The 19,391-nt window shown below is 38.8% G+C and overlaps 1 protein-coding gene across 1 annotated transcript; it reads left to right on the plus strand.

Annotated features, from left to right (window-relative positions):
• The first annotated feature begins 1,970 nt into the window (after window positions 1–1,970).
• FAM98B (family with sequence similarity 98 member B) lies at window positions 1,971–19,167 on the plus strand. The gene is made up of 8 exons (XM_032111195.1): window positions 1,971–2,099; window positions 2,848–2,996; window positions 3,768–3,902; window positions 4,610–4,788; window positions 11,412–11,492; window positions 11,874–11,990; window positions 14,330–14,497; window positions 15,963–19,167. The coding sequence occupies exons 1-8, from the start codon at window positions 2,035–2,037 to the stop codon at window positions 16,302–16,304; spliced, it is 1,236 nt and encodes a 411-aa protein (XP_031967086.1). The 5' UTR covers window positions 1,971–2,034; the 3' UTR covers window positions 16,305–19,167.
• Window positions 19,168–19,391: the final 224 nt, after the last annotated feature.

A 19,391-nucleotide genomic window follows, 5' to 3' on the forward strand; every position in this document is an offset into this window, starting at 1 on the left:
GGAATAATGCTGCCACCTACTTGTACACACAGTATCTCTTAAATTACCAGATTTCTTTTTAGTTTTGATAGATTATGTTATGCTAGTTTTACTTCTAATTATTCCCAGTTCTTTTTCTTAGCCTACATTGTTGACTGATATGAAAACTGCTCAGTTTTGCAGAACAACTGTACAGTGATGAATCACTCTGGGTAGCACGGAGATAATACTTTAAAACAGAAAGGAAAAGAGAACTGGCTATTTCTGTCCAGTTCTTCTTGCCTTGTTTTTTCATTCTATTAATTGGATGTTAATGTTTAAAAAGGAGCAAGAGTTTATGTTCGGAATCTCTGCTCTCAGATGCATACTCCTTCATTTAGGGAAATTATGTTAGCCCATTTGAAACAAAAGTCCCTTTAAAGTTCAGTCATATGGTACAAGACAGTTGTGAGCTGTGAAAGAGACTGCTGAGGTACTGGCACTGATGTACACAGATGGTCAACATAAGTGTGTCAGCCTTCAGGATGCTCTTCTTTCCCCGACTGCCATAAACAATGTTTTTAATTTCTAGATTTCTGTCTGTGGGTGTGGGAGGATGTCATGGCTGTCCTGATTCTCACTTTTTAAAGCTTAGCACTCAATAAAGCCACGTCTTCTGTTAAATAGAAATAATTCAAAATAGTTGCTTCAAAAATTGTGGAGATTTCATACGTTAAGAACATCTATGTTATAATTACTTCCATCCGATTGTATGCCTTTCTGGTCTTCATCATAGATTCAGCCACTGGATTTTCTGAAGGTCCATATAAGAAAACACTGGTAAAAGAAGGTCAAAAGGGCTGTTGTGGTTTAACACCACCTGGCAACTAAGCATCATGCAACCATTCACTCGCTCCCCCACCACTGGGGCTGGGGAGAGAATCCAAAAAGTAAGAATATACATAAGTTAAAAAATAAAGAGGAAAAGCCAGAAAACTTGTGGGTTGAGGTAGAAGACTGTTTAATACATAAAGCAGAAGTCGTGCATGCAAGCAAAGCAAAACAAGGAATTAATTCACTGCTTCCCATGGGCAGGCTGGGAGATGTTCAGCCATCCCCAGGACAACAGTTACTTGGAAGACAAATGCCATCACTCCAAATATCCCCCCTTACTCCTTTTTCCCCTAGCTTTATATACTGATCATGATGCCACATGGCCTGGAATATCCCTTTGGTAATTGGGGTCAGTTGTCCTGGCTGTGCCCCCTCCCAGCTTCCCATGTCCCCCCAGTCCCTTCACAGGTGGAGGTACTCTCTACTATGACAATATGAGAAGCTGAAAAAGCCTTGGCTCTGTGCAACTGCTGCTCAGCAATAACAAAAACACCTCTATATTACCAACACTGTTTTCAGCACTAACCCAAAACACAGCCCCATACCAGCCACTGTGAAGAGAATTAACTTCACCTCAGCCAAAATAAAGCACAGCAGGGCTGAGGTACCCCACAGTGGAAAATCAGGACTACAGATGCCCAGGAGATATAGGTTGCACCATCTCAGGCAGAATTTCACAATTTGAGAGGTCCCAGAAATATCGCGTAAGTCCAGGCCTCAAAACCTGCTTTTTCGAACCACATCCCAGAGGCAGCTTGGGATAAGAGTGGCAGAGCTGGCTGCCCTGGGTATGAGCCACGTCCGGAGCCCAAAAGGGTGGCTGTGGTCTCTCCTGGCCCTGTATGTCTCCAGGTGGCTGGTATCCGATGGAGCAGGGTAGCCGACTGGAGCGTGCAGGGGTTTGGGGCCAAATCCGGACCACAGCCGCAGGCCCAGGAGACGAGCCCCGCCGCGGAAGGGTGAGGGAACCCAGCCGCTCCCCATCACGGGCGGAAAGGCAGAGCAGGGCTGTGTGGAAGGCTCATTCCCAGACACGGGCGGGGAAGGCCGCCGAGAGAGGGGCGGGGGCAGCCCGGGGCCTCCCCCCGGCCGGGGCTGCCGTGTGGCGGCAGCGGAACGCGGCGGCGGGCGCGGGTTGCGGAGGGCCGCTTTGAGGCGGGCACTGCGCGGTGCGGCGGCGGCATGAGGGAGCTGCCGCCGGGCCCGGGGATGGAGAGCGACATCTTGGACGCGCTGGAGGCCTTGGGGTAACCGGGGAGCAGCGGCGGCTCCCCCGGCGAGGGGCTGAGGGCAGCCCGGCTGGGCGTGGAACGCGCCACCGCAGCCGAGGGCGAGAGGCCGGGCCGGAGGCGGGAGTGAAGGGGAGCGCGGGATCGGCGGAGGGACGGGCCCTGCGTTTCGGCGGGTGCTGGGGGCTCGGCGGGGCCGGGCCTCGGCCGGGAGCGGGGTCACGGCGTGGGCGGTGGGCTCGCCCCGGGTGTAGTGCAGGGAGGGCAGAGGAGCCCGGGCGCTCCGTGGGGTGCAGGGGTGCAGCAGCGGTGGTCAGCACTGGGGCGGCCGCTGGAGGCTGGCGGGGCAGCACCTCGTTCTGTGATGCCTGCCCACCTCCCGCGATGTGCTTCGGGTATTACGGGACAAAATCTGTGCAAAATTTAATTTTCAGTTACATTATTCCCAGTACTCCAGGGCAGTGAATTGTTAATGTTAGGAGGCAATTTGACTAAACACTTGAATTAGTACTAGAGTTCTTCTCTGGCTGGTGTGTTTTGAGAGATCAAAGTCTGTTTTCATATAGACATGTGAAAACGCCCGCCTTGTATTTTCTGACAAACTATTTTGTTTGTGAAGGACCAATAATTTTTTGGTTAACAAAAATAACGTAGAAAGGCTAATTCCTTTAACTGTAGTTACTAACCAGCTTAGAGTAAAATAATTGGAAAATATGTATATTTTATGTTATGCTTACTTATTACTAATGCTTATCTGCCTGTACAGGTACACGGGTGCCCTGTTGGAGGAGGAAGCCCTGAATAAAGCAGCAGAAAATGGATTGTCTTCACCAGAATTTTTTGAGCTTTGCGTTTGGTTAGGTTCCCAGATAAAGTCACTTTGTAATATGGAAGAAAGCATCACTGCAACAGATGGTATATGAACGTTAATTTACAGTGGATTTAGACCCATATTTTTCAGCTAATAGTGAAATTACAGTGTTGAAGTTTACAAGAAAGCTGAAAGGTAGCCAAACCCAGGCTGCTTTTGTGTATAAGCAGCTCTTAGATTAAGGACTTGTGTTGTAAAGACTGTTTCAAAAGGGAGAAAGAAGGTGATTTGAGGTGGCTTTAGATATATATACGTAAATGTAAAAAGTACATTTGCACCTGCAATCATATTTTGATGGCATAAATTGCAGTGCTGGGTATTTTCGGGCTGTTGATCCAATGCAATATTCCCGTCAGCACCATGTGTCGGCACGCGAGGTGCTAGGTAGCATTGCCTGATTATTTCTGTCTAGTGCTGGAATTTGGATGGGTTTTTATACTACTTTTGTTTTCACCAGAAAAGTAGTGGAACTAAAAACAATCACTGAAAATAATGAGTTCATGACTCCTGTGACTTCTTCATCAGAAAATCACGCTATTTAGTAACATAAACTGTTCACTTCCTGCTGATGTTCGTTTGCATTCATGTCTTCACAGACTTCTGTAGCATTACCTCATTCAAAGCACGAGTACAATATACTATTAGAAGCCATGTCTGCTTGTATGTAGGACTTTTTAAAGAAGAATGTTACTGGGGTGGTAGGTGGTTGATCTTTGGACTGTTGAAATCTGCAATTGAAGTGTATAAGTTAAAAAAATTAGATTGCCGTTTGATGTTTCTGTAAAAAGCCATTAATTGTGCATTTATTTCCATAGGTGTGAAAGATACAGAGAGCTTCCAGCTTGAAATTAGTGGCTTTCTGAGAGAAATGGCTTGTCCGTATTCATCATTGATATCTGGAGACATCAAAGATAGATTAAGAGAGAAAGAAGATTGTCTTAAACTCCTATGTAAGTAATAATAATTTTTCCCATTTATAATACAGTATTTTAGGTGCATGCTTTATTATTACTGTACAATTTACATTGAGGAGTTCTTTATGTGTTTTTAAGTTGATGTGTACAGTTGTTACATCCTAGCTCAGCATGCATCAACTCACTTGTGCAAAGTGAAAAATAGAGCAGCATTAGAAACCTGTTTTAGCAGAAACTAAAATTTCTTTTAAAAGTATGGTGCAACCTACTGAGGCCTCCTGATCCCTCTCTTGATCCAATTGTTCCAGCTGACCTAAACTGAGACCTTGTTTCCTGTGTTTGTGAGGGATCTCAGGGCAGCTTGAACAGAAAGGCTGCACAGTTTGAACATGCTGAAAGCAGAATTGAGAGAAACAACGTCTAAGTTTAAGTTGGACTTGGACAAAGGAGTGGCAGCAGGAACCAGTGTGATAACATGAAACTAGCCAAGGAATTTGGGGTCTAGTGGCAGAAGGGAGTTGAACAGTTAAATGCAGTGTGTAGACTGAAGGTAGGAAGTCAGGTGAGAGGAAATTGAGGTAAAGAATAGGAAACTGATACTGACCTGTTCAGAAGAGAACTGAGAAAGTCTCCGTTTTATCATGGTTATCTTACAAATGTATATATTGTAGCTGTACTGAGAATGTGGATGCAGAAATACTTAAGCGTCTCTAAATCTGCCATTATGGTGCTTTTCTCTCTAGTATTTCTAAGTACAGAACTTCAGGCTTTAAAGATACTGCACAGCAAGAAAAGTAAGGGCTCTCATTTGGAAAAGCACAATGAAATTATTCAGGAAGTGCAAGCTATTTGCGATGCACTGGGTCTGCCAAACTCCCCATCTTCTGGTATTCCTCCCTTGTTAACCAGCGTGGAACAAAAGGTATGGGCTTTTACGTCTTCTCTCTGTTGCTAAACTGTAAGCACTATCTCTGTAAGCATTGATCCTAGAGTTGAGGCCTAGCAGTCTCACCCATAAAAGCCCTATCTGACAAGTGCAAAAGAATTTTAATTCTGAAAGCCAGCTTAGTGTTTTAGGTTAAACTGTTTTGAGTTGAAGTATTTCAGCATTTCCCTGAGGTTGCAATGTACCTGGTAAGACGTACTTTGCCGTGCAAGTTTCAATTATAAGTTTTCCTCTTACCCATTCAAATGTGCTGCAGCAAGCAGAAGACTTTGGGTAATAACTGATTGTGCCTTTATATACCTGTAGTAATTTCTGGGATGTATTTAAATTTAATATCCAAAACTTAAATTCTTTTTAGTTTATTAATTTCTTAATTGCAAGTATGGTTTTGTTGGTGCTATTGCCTTAGTTGCAAAGAGGATGAAAATGCCTGAATTGCCAGTATTCCGTGAATAAGCCCTGTTAAACCTTATTCAGCAAGATAGTTCTTTCCATGGTGTCCCTCTAGGTTCTAACTCATTTCACTGATGTGATCCTTAGTCTGATTTCCTTGCTGCAGAATGTAAATAGGCTCTTGAGGTGGAAGTTACCTTCTTTGTCAGACAGATAAAAGTTTTGCTCTTCATCTCTCTCTGATATCTGGGGAGAGAGTGACCAATCCCCCCTTAAAGGTAGAATAAAAACTCCCTCTGCTTCTGGGTCTTTGAGTTTAATAATTTTACATGATTGTGCTTCTTTTTTTTTCTTCTTCTTCATCAGCCAGTGGAGAGTTGAACATTCAGAGAGTTTGGGGAGGGGGCCTGTTACTTGCATGGTTTTCTTACATCTCTCTTCAGCATGACAAGACAAAACCTTTAATAGATTCATTTATAAAAGGCATCACCCAGGGGCAAACAGACATGACTATTCCTACACTATTAACTGTGCCTGATACATTTAGTTCTACGGAAATCTTTACATCCGGTAAATATTTTTGAAGGGATGAAAAAACAGTTTTCAAAAATTGTTTTCAAAAAGCAATGTTCTGAGAATGAAAATGTCAGAGTTACAGCTAGTAACTAATGGTTTGAAACTGGCCTGATTGTGCTGCTCTCCCTCTATGAGTGTTAGCTGTGTTTATATCCATGTGTGTTTATAGGCTGCAACCATGGCTGGTGGCCTTCCTTGCTCAGTTCTTTGCTTCACTTCTCAGGTACAGATTTAGTTTCATCCCATTATAGGGATAGGATTCCAGTTCTGCAGTTGTGGGACAGCAAGACCAGACCTGGAGCACCAGTTCCTTCATACACACATAGTGATAGTAGAGCATTTCCTTTGAATTGTTAGACAGCTGGTATCTGCTGCCTTTTGCAAAGTCCAAGATTTCCTATCCGATAGGATCACAGGCTTGAATTGTGCATAGTGTTGGCGTCCCAGTTTGTATAAACTGTTAAACTTTCAGAAGTACTAAAATGAGCAGAATCTTAAAAGCATTTTATCTTTGCTTTTGGTTGGGTTTTTATTAATAATGCTGCCTGGACTATTTTCCAATAGTTCTCAGGTCTGTCAGTTCCACAGTGGTTATACCACTTTTACTCACTTCAAAGTGTAGAAAGGTGGCAAAACTAGTTCGTTCATCTTCTGTGACTCCAAATTAATAGAGTAATTTGTTCTCTGTGCGTTTCATCCCTTATAAACAAAGGATTTTTTCCCTGCCTTGCAGGAGATTTTGTAGCATTTCTGCTTTGTGTTTACTTGTCCTTCATTACTTTAATATAGGACAAGTTTCGAGTTATATTTGCAGGGAGCAAGAGTTAGAGACCTACATTTATAGGTATAGCTGCATTAGAAAGGTGGTGCCACCAATTAAAGTTCATTGGCTTTGTAAACATTTTTTTAAGAGCACCATTTTGTTACTTTTTTTTATATGCTCACAGAAATTCACTTGAAATGATCCATTTATTTTTCCAAATATTTTTTGGCTTTTGATTTAGTTAGGTTCTGCATAAAATTGCACTGTTGATGTTTAGTCATTCATAATGTCATTTATGTCATTCATAATACAGGCTTACATACTGATCTAGTATTTTTATTTAGTGTATCTGCACATGTATCTGCAGCATTTCAACATGTCTACTCTTTGTCTCTGTCCAGCATCTTCAGCATTGTCAGTAGCTGTGGGAGTAGTTCTGAGAATAGTTTGGCTGTGCAGCAGCAACCTACCAAAGGGAGAGATCACACACTGTATTTTGGTATGGAACATTAGAACATTTATTGTTTTAAGTAATTTTCCAGTTTATTTAAGAGACTAGTATAAAATCAGGATTCCTTTCTTCATTCAAAATGAGTTTTATAGTAGCTCAAACTTTGAATATACGATCATAGCAAGTATCTTTTCCATCTTCTGTAATTACCTAGGGTAGTGGTTATCAACATAGCCACTGTGAAAATGTGAGAGAACAGCCTTCTACCTCTAAGTGTATTTTATTCTATTGTATAATACTGAAAAACTGATAGTAATTTTTCAGTTGTTTAAGATGCTGTTCCCTTGTAAAGTATATTTACAAAGCAGGAATCTAGGAGTCATTCTGAAACGTAGTGCCAAAACCTCCATAAATTCTAAATGAACATTGATGAAAGATTCAGAAAAGTTTATGCCACTGTTGTGCTTTGTAACTAGTGCTTACATCTGGCTGTTTTCCAATCCAGGTAGTGTGAATTTCACACCTAATTACAAAGTGACATTCTAATACTGTTTATCTGAAAAAACTCTTAATGTGATATTATTTAAAAGACTTCTGAACATTTTTGCCCGCGTTATGAAAAGTACTCTGCTACTTTTCACATATCAGTAGAATGAAAAGAAACTATAAAGGGCTACCAAACAAACTAAGTCAAAATTAAGCTAACATAACACTTAAGTGAAATGCTAGAAGAATTTTTTTTTTTTACATATTTGGGTATACATCCTAGAATTTATTAATATTTTAATTAATGTATTACATTTAACTGTTGATCTGTGGTAATTTTATGGATGTAATGGTGCCTGGACAGTAAGTATTAATGTCACTGCAGAGAACAAGACAAAAGAGTTGTCCTGTTCACCAGACATCAGGGTCAAACAAAAATGTATTTAGAGTTAGATAAATACTGAATTTATCTGCAGGTATATGAAAGAGAGGCTTAAAAATATTTTGTGCTTAAGATTTTAGGTGATCTCTCTGCAACTGTACAGTTGTACAGTACACCTGATGACTAATCAGGGTAATGTTCTTTCCTCAAAGTGTTGATATTTTGACTTAATAAAATGACACCTGTCCCCAGGTCAGGTTTTTTCAAAATCTCAAAAAACCCTGGAGGTGCATTCATACGTGATGTTTTTCTGTGCAAGAGGTATTAAACGTAAAAATTACTGTTTTGACAGATGAGGATATTTAATAAATATATTGAACATGATAATGAAATGTGAGCTAAATTTTTTTTTCAGTAGTACAAAATTACAAAACAAATGAGAAATGTCGTGTTCAATACATAAAGGTACACTTCATTTGGTAACAGTAGAATAACTGTGTATTTTTATGAGCAGATTTTGAAGTAGGTATTTTTGTCTCACGTTTTATTTCATTTTATATTTAGAGAATGTGTGAACTTTCGAAGCAATCCCATAAATTTCTAGTGTTACCAAGGTCATTGATTACACAGTATGTCAAATAGTCAAATATTCTTGTGTACATCTAGTTCTAATTATTTGGTTTGCTTTTTACACCTGACTGTGTAAAATCTTTAGGATGATTTGGCTGTTAGAATATGTTTTATGTTTCTTTGAGTATGTTTTCAGTGCTCTTTTATCTGGGCACTGCTTTTAGTATTGTTCCCACTTATATGTGCAGGCTTCTCTTTAGGTTGTGGTGTTTTTTTGGACTCCTGCTTATCCTTCTCAATCCAGGGCAACTGCTGTGTGTGGGAATATGGGTTATAACATAGATGATTCTCACATCCATTGTATTCTTGTCCTTTGGCAGACTGTTGTGTGTCAGGGTTCTTGTGTTCATACCTCTGTCATCAGTCATAGCTGGACAACATATTCTGCAACTGTAAGGCAGCTCATCTTATTTCACCGTTACAGCAGTAGAATTTCCCCATGAGCCCTGCTGATGGGAGTGAGGAGCAAGTGCAGATTCAGTGTTCTGAATATGACTTTACAGTGTGTCATAAGCATAGACCAGTTCATCAGTGAAGAGATTCCTCCTTAACTGTTATTGATTAGTAAGGCTGTACTGGATAAGAATTACATCGGTATTCTCTTTTAACTTGGAAAGAAGAGGCTGCAGAAATTTGGGGCTGGTTTCTCAGTCAATAAAGGATTGTTTCATTTAGCTGCTCTTGTTTCTTCTAGTTCTGATTTTCATTGATTATCTTCCTTAATTGTTCTCTCTAAACTTCCTTTCACTTTTCATAGAAATCAGGAGTATGCAGCGCTGATCGACCTGTGATGGCAGAATGTGTGGCTTTTGTATGTGGAGCCCAGTGTTGCATTTATCTCTTGGTTGTCCTTGCAGCTGCAAACTTAAAATAATTCTAGCCTCTAGATAGTATTCATCATCACTGGTTTTCAGATCTTCTTTCACACTCTAACTGTGAATTATATTGAAGATTTTTAATTTTGTTGTACTGGTTTTTGTTTCAGCAGCTGGTCTCATTTTGATAGACTCTCTTCCTTTCAACCTTTGAGGTAATATTTCTGACCTCAATGGTATATGAATAGACACCTCTTGCCCAATAGAATTTTTAATTAGTCTGCTGTTCATTCCTTCTTCTATACTAATTACTGATCTGTTCATCTCTTGCTATCATACTGATCTTATTCTATTGCTGATTATTAACTTTAGATTTTGATTCTTCAGGCACTTATTTGAATTCAAACATAGTTTGTGCTTAGGTACATTTGCACTTTGGAGCAGAATATGACGGGCACCATGTACATGCTTCAGTAAAAAAAAAAGGCTACATTCAGAAGACAGACAGACAACCCTGGAGTGCTTTTTGTAAAGAAAATAAAGGTTGTAGAGAAGCAAGAATTATCAGAGAAAGAGGAGTGTTGGGATCAGTACGGTACATGGAACTGAACTTCACCCTTATTGTAACCTCTTTTGATATGAATGAAATATAACAGCAGGGAATATTACAGTAATTAGATGGCCACTTTCAGATACTACTAGGCTGTCTTTTCTGATAGAGTCAAAACACAGTTTTCCCTTAGTTTGTTCACTGCACAATATATTTACCTCAGACTTTTTCTGGGATATTGTGTTTTTAACCTGCCATAGTGCTGCCCAGCAGTGATGTAAAAACAAAGAACAAAATACATACATCTTGGTTTTCACACAGAATTTGAGATCAGATTTTTTTCTTCATATATATAAAAAAAAATTGAGATACTTACAAAAATCCTGACATATACTCCTGAGAGTTGATTTTCTGAGTATTTCTTTTAACAATGAACTGAGTGCTCTAGAATTTGATTTCTGACTTCTGGAATTTTTTTTCATAGCAATCACTAGAGATGATATTTCTGTAATATGTGACACTCAAAACTGAGCTTTGAACCATGCCTCTGTAACAAATGTAGTGTGAATGCCTGTGTGCTCACATGAAGTCTTACAATCCTTGCAAATGTATCTAATGGCTGTCCCCAGCTACAGGTTTTACTGTAGATTGTGCACCACCTTAATCCTTCCTTTGACATATAAAAGAAAATTAACTCTAGTTTTACTTGTTTTGCTTGGTTCCCCATGGTTATTTACCAAAGGAAATGAAGATGTAGTTCACTCCATCAGACTGGGTACAAAACTTGAAGGAACAATAATATGCATGCAGTCAACTCCAGCTGAAAAACCAGTTGGCTGGAAAGTTATGCGCAAGTGTTTTGAGCATTTTTGGTAATGGTTTCAGAAGACCTTTGCCAAAGGAAGTTCACTCAAGAAGAGGAGGTAGAGGTTTCTTGTAATGAGAGAGGAGAATGTGGTGGTGGTTGGAAGACAGAGCATATTTCACTTCTGATTATTGAGAGCAAGAACTAGCGGAAGAAGTATAAGCAAGTTTGATTTGGAGTGAATGCAGAAGTTTTAAACATAATGTTAGCTGGAGCCACTTAAAGGATTAGAATAAAGTTAATGAGAAACAATGACTGCATACCTATCATATCTCCTGCCTTTCTTCATAGCACCCATCACCAGATTTTTTGTAGCCCAGTGTAGCATTTGGCAACAGAACTCTGAACTTCCTGTTGTAGTTACAACACTTAGGTATATGTAAAATTAGTAATTTAACTAGTCTTACTGTTTGCACTTGATAAATTTGCTATATAGATACTGTTCTGTTGATGGGAAGAGAAGTGATGTGCCATAAAATATTTTTGCATAGAGGCTGGTCATCTTCTTAAAGTATTCAGGAAATCTTTTTAAAGTCGATCATAAGCCAGAAGATGTGTATCTGTTTTCATGAGTCTGCTGAAACAAACATGCTGTGTTTGATCTTCCAAGTAACAAAATGAGGTTGTAACAAATTGTGCTGAAATAAATCTAAATATTTGTGTTCTGAGATGTATGGTTTTTTTTCAGATAAAGGACATTCTCTCAAAAGTTAAAAATAACCATGTGGGGAAATCACTGCTAACAAAACCTCTGAACTCTGACCAAGTGGTAAATAAAAGTTTCTCCATTTCTTTTCTCCATTTAACAGGATGGTCAAAATAAATGCATATGGCTTCATTTAACTTTGCATTTTTAAGGTCACTGTTCTATTGCTGAATATTAATACTAAAATTCAGTTGCTAAACACTAACAATGATAATCAGATACTTCCAGAATTGACATTATAAAACAGACCTTGTGTTGATTCATCAGTTGTTCAGTTTCAAAACATTTTGTATATATGTACTACTGTAGCATTACATAGATGCTATGTAGTTTATAGTAGTCACCTTGGGATAGACAACTTAGTTGATAAATGGGATTAACTTTGAATTGACTTCTATAACTTTATATATTTGAGTGTCTGAATTTTTTATTGTAACACTGCAGGAAAGATTGGAAAAAATCAATGATGCTCTTTGCAGTGAGTACGAGTGTCGACGGCGGATGTTAATGAAGAGGCTCGATGTGACTGTACAGTCTTTTGGCTGGTCTGACAGAGCAAAGGTAAAACTCGATGTACTTTTTGCTTCCTGTAGGTGGGAGTCTGCTACAGTTCCCCAAGTCTTCCTACAGAATATGCATACCATGTAAATACACAAATAAACTTCTATCACTGTTATCTTTTTTCCAGCCTGTTTCTCATCCCAAATATCCAAATATTTGTAATATCCAAATCCTAGGTATTGAGGAAGGGGATGGATTTAACCAGGTGGCACAGCCTATCCTTTGTGACTATTTATAGCTTCACAATTAGAAATTCTAGCATCCTTTGTTGGGGTTTCTCACTTTATATTTAAAGTTCCCATCTCCCTGTTTTCTGTATCTAACACCCTCCAATGAAGTAAACTAGGAGAGAATTCAGCACTTCTCATGCAGATGCAAAAGTAAGACAAACACTGGGCCTTAACATAGATTGGGTGTAAAACGTGGCTGCTCATGAAGTCTGTGCGGTTACAGAGACTGCCCCCTATCTTGGATTCAGTGCTGCTGGATGAACAGCCGTGCAGTTGAACAGGTTATTTGAATAGTAACTTGTGTGAGAAAATCACACAATTGCTTGTAATCCTTCAGGTCACTAAAAATTCCAAAGCACTCCTCTGTATTTGCTCTGCAGGTATTGCTTTAATTCTGATAATTTCATTTGTACTATTTCCTAGAACTTTGTATATTAAAAAACAGTCATGATATTTCTGAGCTGGAAATATATCTTGTGTGTATCCAGCAGAGTAGGGAGAGAAGATACATGAAGTTTGTAATTTGATGAAGGCACGTGTGAGAAGCTGGAGGTGGTAAGATCAGCTTTCCTGCCAAAGGTTTCTGTAGAAAGCTTAAGATGGATAAAATTTGGAAAGCTTACTGAAAGTATGGATTGTCTTTGTCACCAGTCTTTGCGGTGCCACAATTTGTCATTGACACATGCAGAATCAACTTCATGAAGTTCACTAAATATCAGTGCAAGACATGAGTCTGGGTGCTGCTGTGCTGTGTTGGAATGGCTCACTGTTTAACTTTTGAAGGGGTTGTGAATGCTTTTATGCTGCAAGAAAGGAAAAGGGGGGCATTTAGCTTAGAGAAGCCAGGAGATGTCCCTACTTGTGTAACTTCCTTACAGCTGTACCAATACAATTATATGTCTTCAGATTTAGAGTATACTTCTGAAATGTAGTTGAGGTGACTGATGACTAACTTAAGCAGACTAAAACTTTGTCACTTGCTATTGTTCCATTCAAACAATGTGAAAAACAATGAATGCCCTTTTGAAATAGAACAATAGTTTAAAGAGATTTTTGATGATAAAGTAGTCAGATGATTAATTTTCCTGTCTTTTAAAGACTGTTGATGTGAAATATATGCAGTTACAGAAATAACCAAGTTATATACTAATTCAAAATTACATACTATTTTCAATCTTTTTTTTCCCCTTATTTCTCTTGAAGGATGTTCATAACTTCTTTGAGAAGGTTTTGAGAATTGAAAATGTTCTGGCATTGATGTAATTTAGAGAAAGAAACAAATTGTTGTCTTTTTAAGATTTGTTAGCTTGCCTTTTTTTCCCCACCATTAAATAGGTATTGATATGTTTCTCTGCTTTTGATGGTGTGGCATTTTTGGGGGTTTTTTCAGTTTTTTGTAACTTGTTCAGTCCCCAAGAGGGATAAGTTTGCAGACTGAATTGGGTTCACAAAGGATGGAGTAATTGCCTAGGAAAACAGTCTTGTAAAGGTTCAGCACCTATTGTCTGATCTAGCCAATATCAGATGTTTTATTTCACTCTGAAGATCATTCCAAATTTTCCCAGAAAGTATATTTATTTTTCTTTTTTTGTTAAACAAATGAAGCATCAAAGCATGTTTGGAAAAAATCTCATACTCTCTCCTTCTTAGTCTCACTTTTTCATGGCTTACATAAGTGTTTTGCAGCATTGGTATATTTTCAGTTTTTTTCCACAAATTTACCTTACTTTGAAGCTGCTCTGTTTTCATTATATTTAGAAGCGGTCTGTTGAATATGGTTATGGAAAGCTCTTGAGAGAGCAGGATGTACTCCTTAGGTTTTAGTCTGCAGACATGTTGGAAGACATTAAGGAATCTGTTTGATGCCAGTGGATAGAGGAGTTTCTTTTGTAATGGTGCTAAGTTTCAGCATCAATTATACGTAATCAGCAGCACTTTCTGTATAATAGCTCCACCAACAGGAAGAGAATTGGTGATAACTGGCACTATGTTTTGTAAGGTAGTCTGTATTTTCAGAAGTGAAACTTACTGAGACCAGTATGTGGTTTATTGGAAGTCTGTTGGTGTGTTTGATGCCTGGCAAGTAAGTTGTTTGATGTTATCCTTTAGGTAAAAACAGATGAAATAGCACGGATCTATCAGCCCAAGCGCTATGCGTTGTCTCCGAAGTCCACCATTACATTAGCTCACCTTCTTGCTGCTCGCGAGGATTTGTCCAAGATCATACGAACAAGTAGTGGATCAACACGGGAGAAAACCGCCTGTGCTATCAACAAGGTATGGTTTTTGTTTCTGGCATGTGATAAAGGGACATGGGAATTTACAGACCTACCAAAAGTAATTGTGGAATTACACTGGTTTTGCTTGGTGCTTTCATCCATTTAAGAAAGGAAGGTTTGCAGTATTCCAGTAAACATTGCAGAAACTTCTTTTTTTTATCTTGCTGGACAGTCAGTCATGCAACAGGATGAAACAGAGTAGTGTAGATGAGAGGGAACAATGTGGGGGGTGTACATGTGTGTGCAAATGACCTCTTGAGTTCAGTGGAACTGTGCACATCAAAGATACATAAAAGTATTTGTGGTATCAATTCCTGGGCTAACTTTCCAGGATTGTGTTGCTAGGTTTGTAAACCACCATCTCTAGTTCATCTAGTTGTGTGTTACAAATCACAAAAGTTTCTGTGGAAATGTCATTTTGCTGCAAAGTAAAATTATCTGGTTTGGCTACAGTAATGAAACAACGTTGTGCTGCTTTCTTGTGTGTGGTAAAAGCTGATGCTTGCGAGTAGTGACGTGAGTTTCACCATTCAAATGGTGACTAAACCTGCTTTTATTGATCCTGTATTTACAGATTTTTCTATTGTTTTTTGCCTCATTTATACCCTTTAATATGTTTTCATCCTGAACACTCTGAAATTTCTTAATTATTGTAGGATCTCAGAGAAAGTTGGGGTTTTTTTCTTGAGAGAACTTTAGTTGGAGTGCCTGGGACTGATCAGGGAATGTTAACAACGATCACACAAAGTTTAGGAAATCTGAAAGCAACAACAAAAAGACCTATTTTGGTACATCTTTGTTCTTCAACTTAATGTTTTGTGTAACTTTGTCCAGTACAGTTTCTCTTTTTGTGCACTGAGTAATACCTGCCATAGTCAAGAGCTCTTTTTTTTTTTTTTTCCTTTTCTTGAAAGTGTTACTGCAGCCTATTGCATATTTTGTTCGTTCCAGCTCTGTACTGAGTGTCAGTAGTTTCTGATGGTAGGCAAACTGGTGTTCCTTCGAGAATTGCACATCAATTTGCCAGTTTGTTTTTTGCCAGCTGATGAGGTTTGAACTTGAACTTTGAAATTTAAGTAGAAGAGCCACATCATAAGGAATCTTTTCTATATGAATATATATTTGTATTTGTATATATTACATATGAAGTATGTATGTTGCTTATTGCAATACTAATACTTCAGGTGTGCAGTGTTCTTCATAAAAATTTCACAAAAGTAATATGAGTCAGCTAGCTGCAGTTATTTCTGTTTTAGAGGTGAAAAATGAGAACACTTTCAAGAGCTCTGTTGTGGTGTTACAAGGACAGGAGATAGTGATTCTGCTGTCACGCACTGCACTGAGGGGCTGTATTTCCTGAAAACAGCAGGCAGCATTTCTCTGTCCACAGGAGAAAATCCTGTGTCTCTTCAAGTTATTTCTATTATTTTTTAACTCTGAAAATCACCAATTTTTCCATAAAGGTTCTGATGGGGAGAGTCCCTGACCGTGGAGGCAGACCAACAGAGATTGAACCACCTCCTCCCGAAATGCCTCCATGGCAAAAACGACAGGAAGGTGGTGGAAGAGGTGGCTGGGGAGGTGGTGGTGGTGGTGGAAGGGGTAACTGGGGGGGTGGAGGGGGTAGAGGAGGAGGAGGCGGAGGTTTCAGAGGTGGTGGAAGAGGTGGGGGTGGCTTCCAGGGTGGGGGTGGCTTCCAGGGTGGGGGTGGCTTCCAAGGTGGCAGGGGAGGAGGTTATGGTGGCAGGGGGGGCTACGGTGATCCATATGGTGGAAGAGGAGGGGGAGGATACCGAAGATACTAAAGTACTGTAAATCTTGACAGAGTAACTGGCAAGATACAGTGGTGGTATTTACTGGTATTAGGAATTTAGGTATGTTTACTTGGGTTTAGGCTAGAGTTAAGTATGACCATATGAATCATTTCATTAGACCAACTGATGTTCTCACTGAGTTCTTTTAGTTAACTGAACAGAACTTTTATACTAAAATCTGATGACTAAAGTCCTTGGTTTTCGTACTGCTTATATGGTGTTTTTTATTGTCATGTTATTTAAAGTAAGTCTCAGAAAACGGAATAAAACCCTTTCTAAACAAACAAAAATATATTAATGGTCAGACCTCTCTAATTATTGCATGTTGCATATCTACTCTCCTGCTCCAAAATGTTGTGTAGAAAAAACAAAGTAGGCCTAAGAACTAGATGAAACCACTTTTAAAAGACTCAAGAATGCTGCTTTTAGGCTTGTTCTTCATTCATAGTTTTCATGTGGGACATACAAATGAATTTTAATTTCAAATGTTAAAATCCTTAAGGCTTTGGTCAAAATTATTCAATTAGATTTGGTTATTCTTGCAGAACTTCACATTAAAGTAACACTGTGAATTAATACTTTACACAGGTTAATCAAATCAGGTTGTTTTTTGTGTTCATAATGTATCAGACTCATTAAAGGTCGGAGCGTGTACTGTAAACTCATAATCGTAGTGAGTTTTGATAGTGTTTTATTTTCATTTTACTTGTTTTCCGTTATTGGTGTTTCAAAAAAAAAATTTAAGATCAGATTGGGCAGAAAACCTGCAGCTGTCATGTCTGATAAGAATTCATGTGTATAACCTTGTGTATCAGCTTTGAGACACAAAGTTTGAATAAGCTGAGCTTCGTAAAAAAGAACATGACATTTCTTCTTGCCTTTTCTTCTTCCCTCTTTTTTTTTTAAATTTTCCTCTTCTCCCCTGCCTGCTCTGTGTTTGGGAATCACCAACTGCCTAGTTAATAAGTTAGTAAGACACCTCATACAGCAGCTGCCTTTTCTCAGTGATTTCTTTCTCTCTTACTCTGCCAACCTAAAAGAAGCCCTGTCTTGACATGGTATAGGTGTCTTCTCCCTTACATACACTGTTACTCTAGAAGAAGGAGTGGCTACAGTACTAGAGACAGAAGTCAGCTGTCATACCATCATGGCTGTGTAAATATATGTAGTCAGGAATTAAATTTAGAGCTGTCACTTAAAGAAGTGAGTTTGTGCTGCCCAGTATCTCTTAGATCTCCCATGTTGTAAGGCCACTCCTGAGAACAGAGGTGGAACAGGGGATGATGCCTGAATGTACTCATGACAGCATTTATCAGGGTCAGGTTACTGCAGAGATTCAGGAAGGCATCTGATTAACCTGGTGTGTCTGATGATTAAATAGCACAGCAGACTTGAAGCACTTGTAACTGTAGGCTCAACTGCGGGTTGAACTTTAGGATTTGATTTCGGATTTATGTTCCTCAGTTAGAAGTTCTTTCTGCACAAATTTCCTATCGGTGTTCATTGGTGTTTTGTTACTTCCATAAACATACGTATCACGTCCTGTTTCACTGGCAACTTCGTGCATGAATATAAAGCTCTGCTCCAAATCAAATTATTATCTTTCAAAAGTTTTTCTCCTGTTATTTCCTCTCTCATCAGTTTGCTTGAGAATGCTGCTTCTGATGCGATAGATATGGCTTTACCCAGGCTTTAGGGTCCCAGCAGGTGCCTGACAAAAAGAGGCAGAAGTTTTCCTTGTTAGAATTTGTTAGCCGGGATGTGAACTTTTGCAATAATGGCTTAATGTCACCCAACTGCTAACACTATAGTTCCTTTGCCAATTTTTTTTCTATGCTTCTTACTGGCTTAAGCCCTTGGCAGCCTCTGCAGTCTTTATGGAGAGACCCTCATGGGTCACGTGGGAGCACAGTACTGGTTGTCTTGATTCTGAGCTTGGTTTTTGCCTAAGGGTCTGGGATAGCTCACAAACTGATGACATACCAAATGAGACTGCTAGCCTTGAGTGAAGTGTTGGTCAGCAAAGGAACAGAGAATAGTTTTTTAACAACCAAAGCCTTAAGATTAAATTCTGTTTGCTCATCCAAATGTTATTTTTTGCTACAAGTAAACCAGCAGTCAAGCATGTGACTTCATCAAGGAAATACACTCTGAAAAACAAACTACTTACCTACACTTAAAGGTTTCATTAGTCTTAGGATGCAAGGTTGCACGGGTTTAATTTGGTTTTAACTGCAGATGTGGATGTGCCTTGATGTTTTTACACTCATCAGTCCATCCTGTTTGTAGTAGGCAGGACAGTTCTGAATGAAGTAAATCATCAAGTGAAGCAGGTACATGCCCACTTGAATTGTAACAGTTAAATTATTTCAGTATCATATTTCAATTATATGTATGTAGACCATGTAAAATATGGAAATATAAATAGGCTGGAGATTTTTAATCTGGCCACTTCAGGTTTTTTAAAGTAATTTCAAAATGTGAAGCCAGTAGTTGAAAACTAAAGCACCACCATATTCCATGGAGGTATCCTCTGCTGTCCTCTTGTCAGAATGTATGCTTTTAATTTCTCAAACAATGCAATAACATCATGAGAGTAATTGATTTAAACCTCAAGTTTTGTCTTGAAAAAAAAAATATTTTCAAAAATTCTGTTGTAAGTAAAAGATTTTCATATATATGTTTGTGAACATTTTTGTGTTTATTCACACTTAGTGAATACCTAAATTAATATTGTTTTGTTTGTTGAAGAACTGAAAAAAAGGTTGTGGATTTTTTTCAGGTATTGAGAGAGATACTTTTGTTAACAGCTGTAAACACTGAGGAATAAAGTACTGTATTTGAAATTATTGCATCATCTGTGTATTGTGATTTGGATCCACTACCATATGTTCCTCCTTTGTTTGTAAGAAAGAATTCCTGCTGGTGATTTACAACAGTGATGAAACTTACTTTTTATGGTAATGAAAATAACATATATTTTGACTAAAATGGAGAAAGCTGTAGATAATTCTAGAGGAAAATTTTAACAGCCAAGGTATGTCACAAGTCTGGGATTTTGTCTAAGGAGTTTGTTTG

The sequence above is a fragment of the Corvus moneduloides genome, chromosome 6 (genome assembly GCF_009650955.1).
Source record: "Corvus moneduloides isolate bCorMon1 chromosome 6, bCorMon1.pri, whole genome shotgun sequence".
NCBI lineage: Eukaryota > Metazoa > Chordata > Aves > Passeriformes > Corvidae > Corvus > Corvus moneduloides.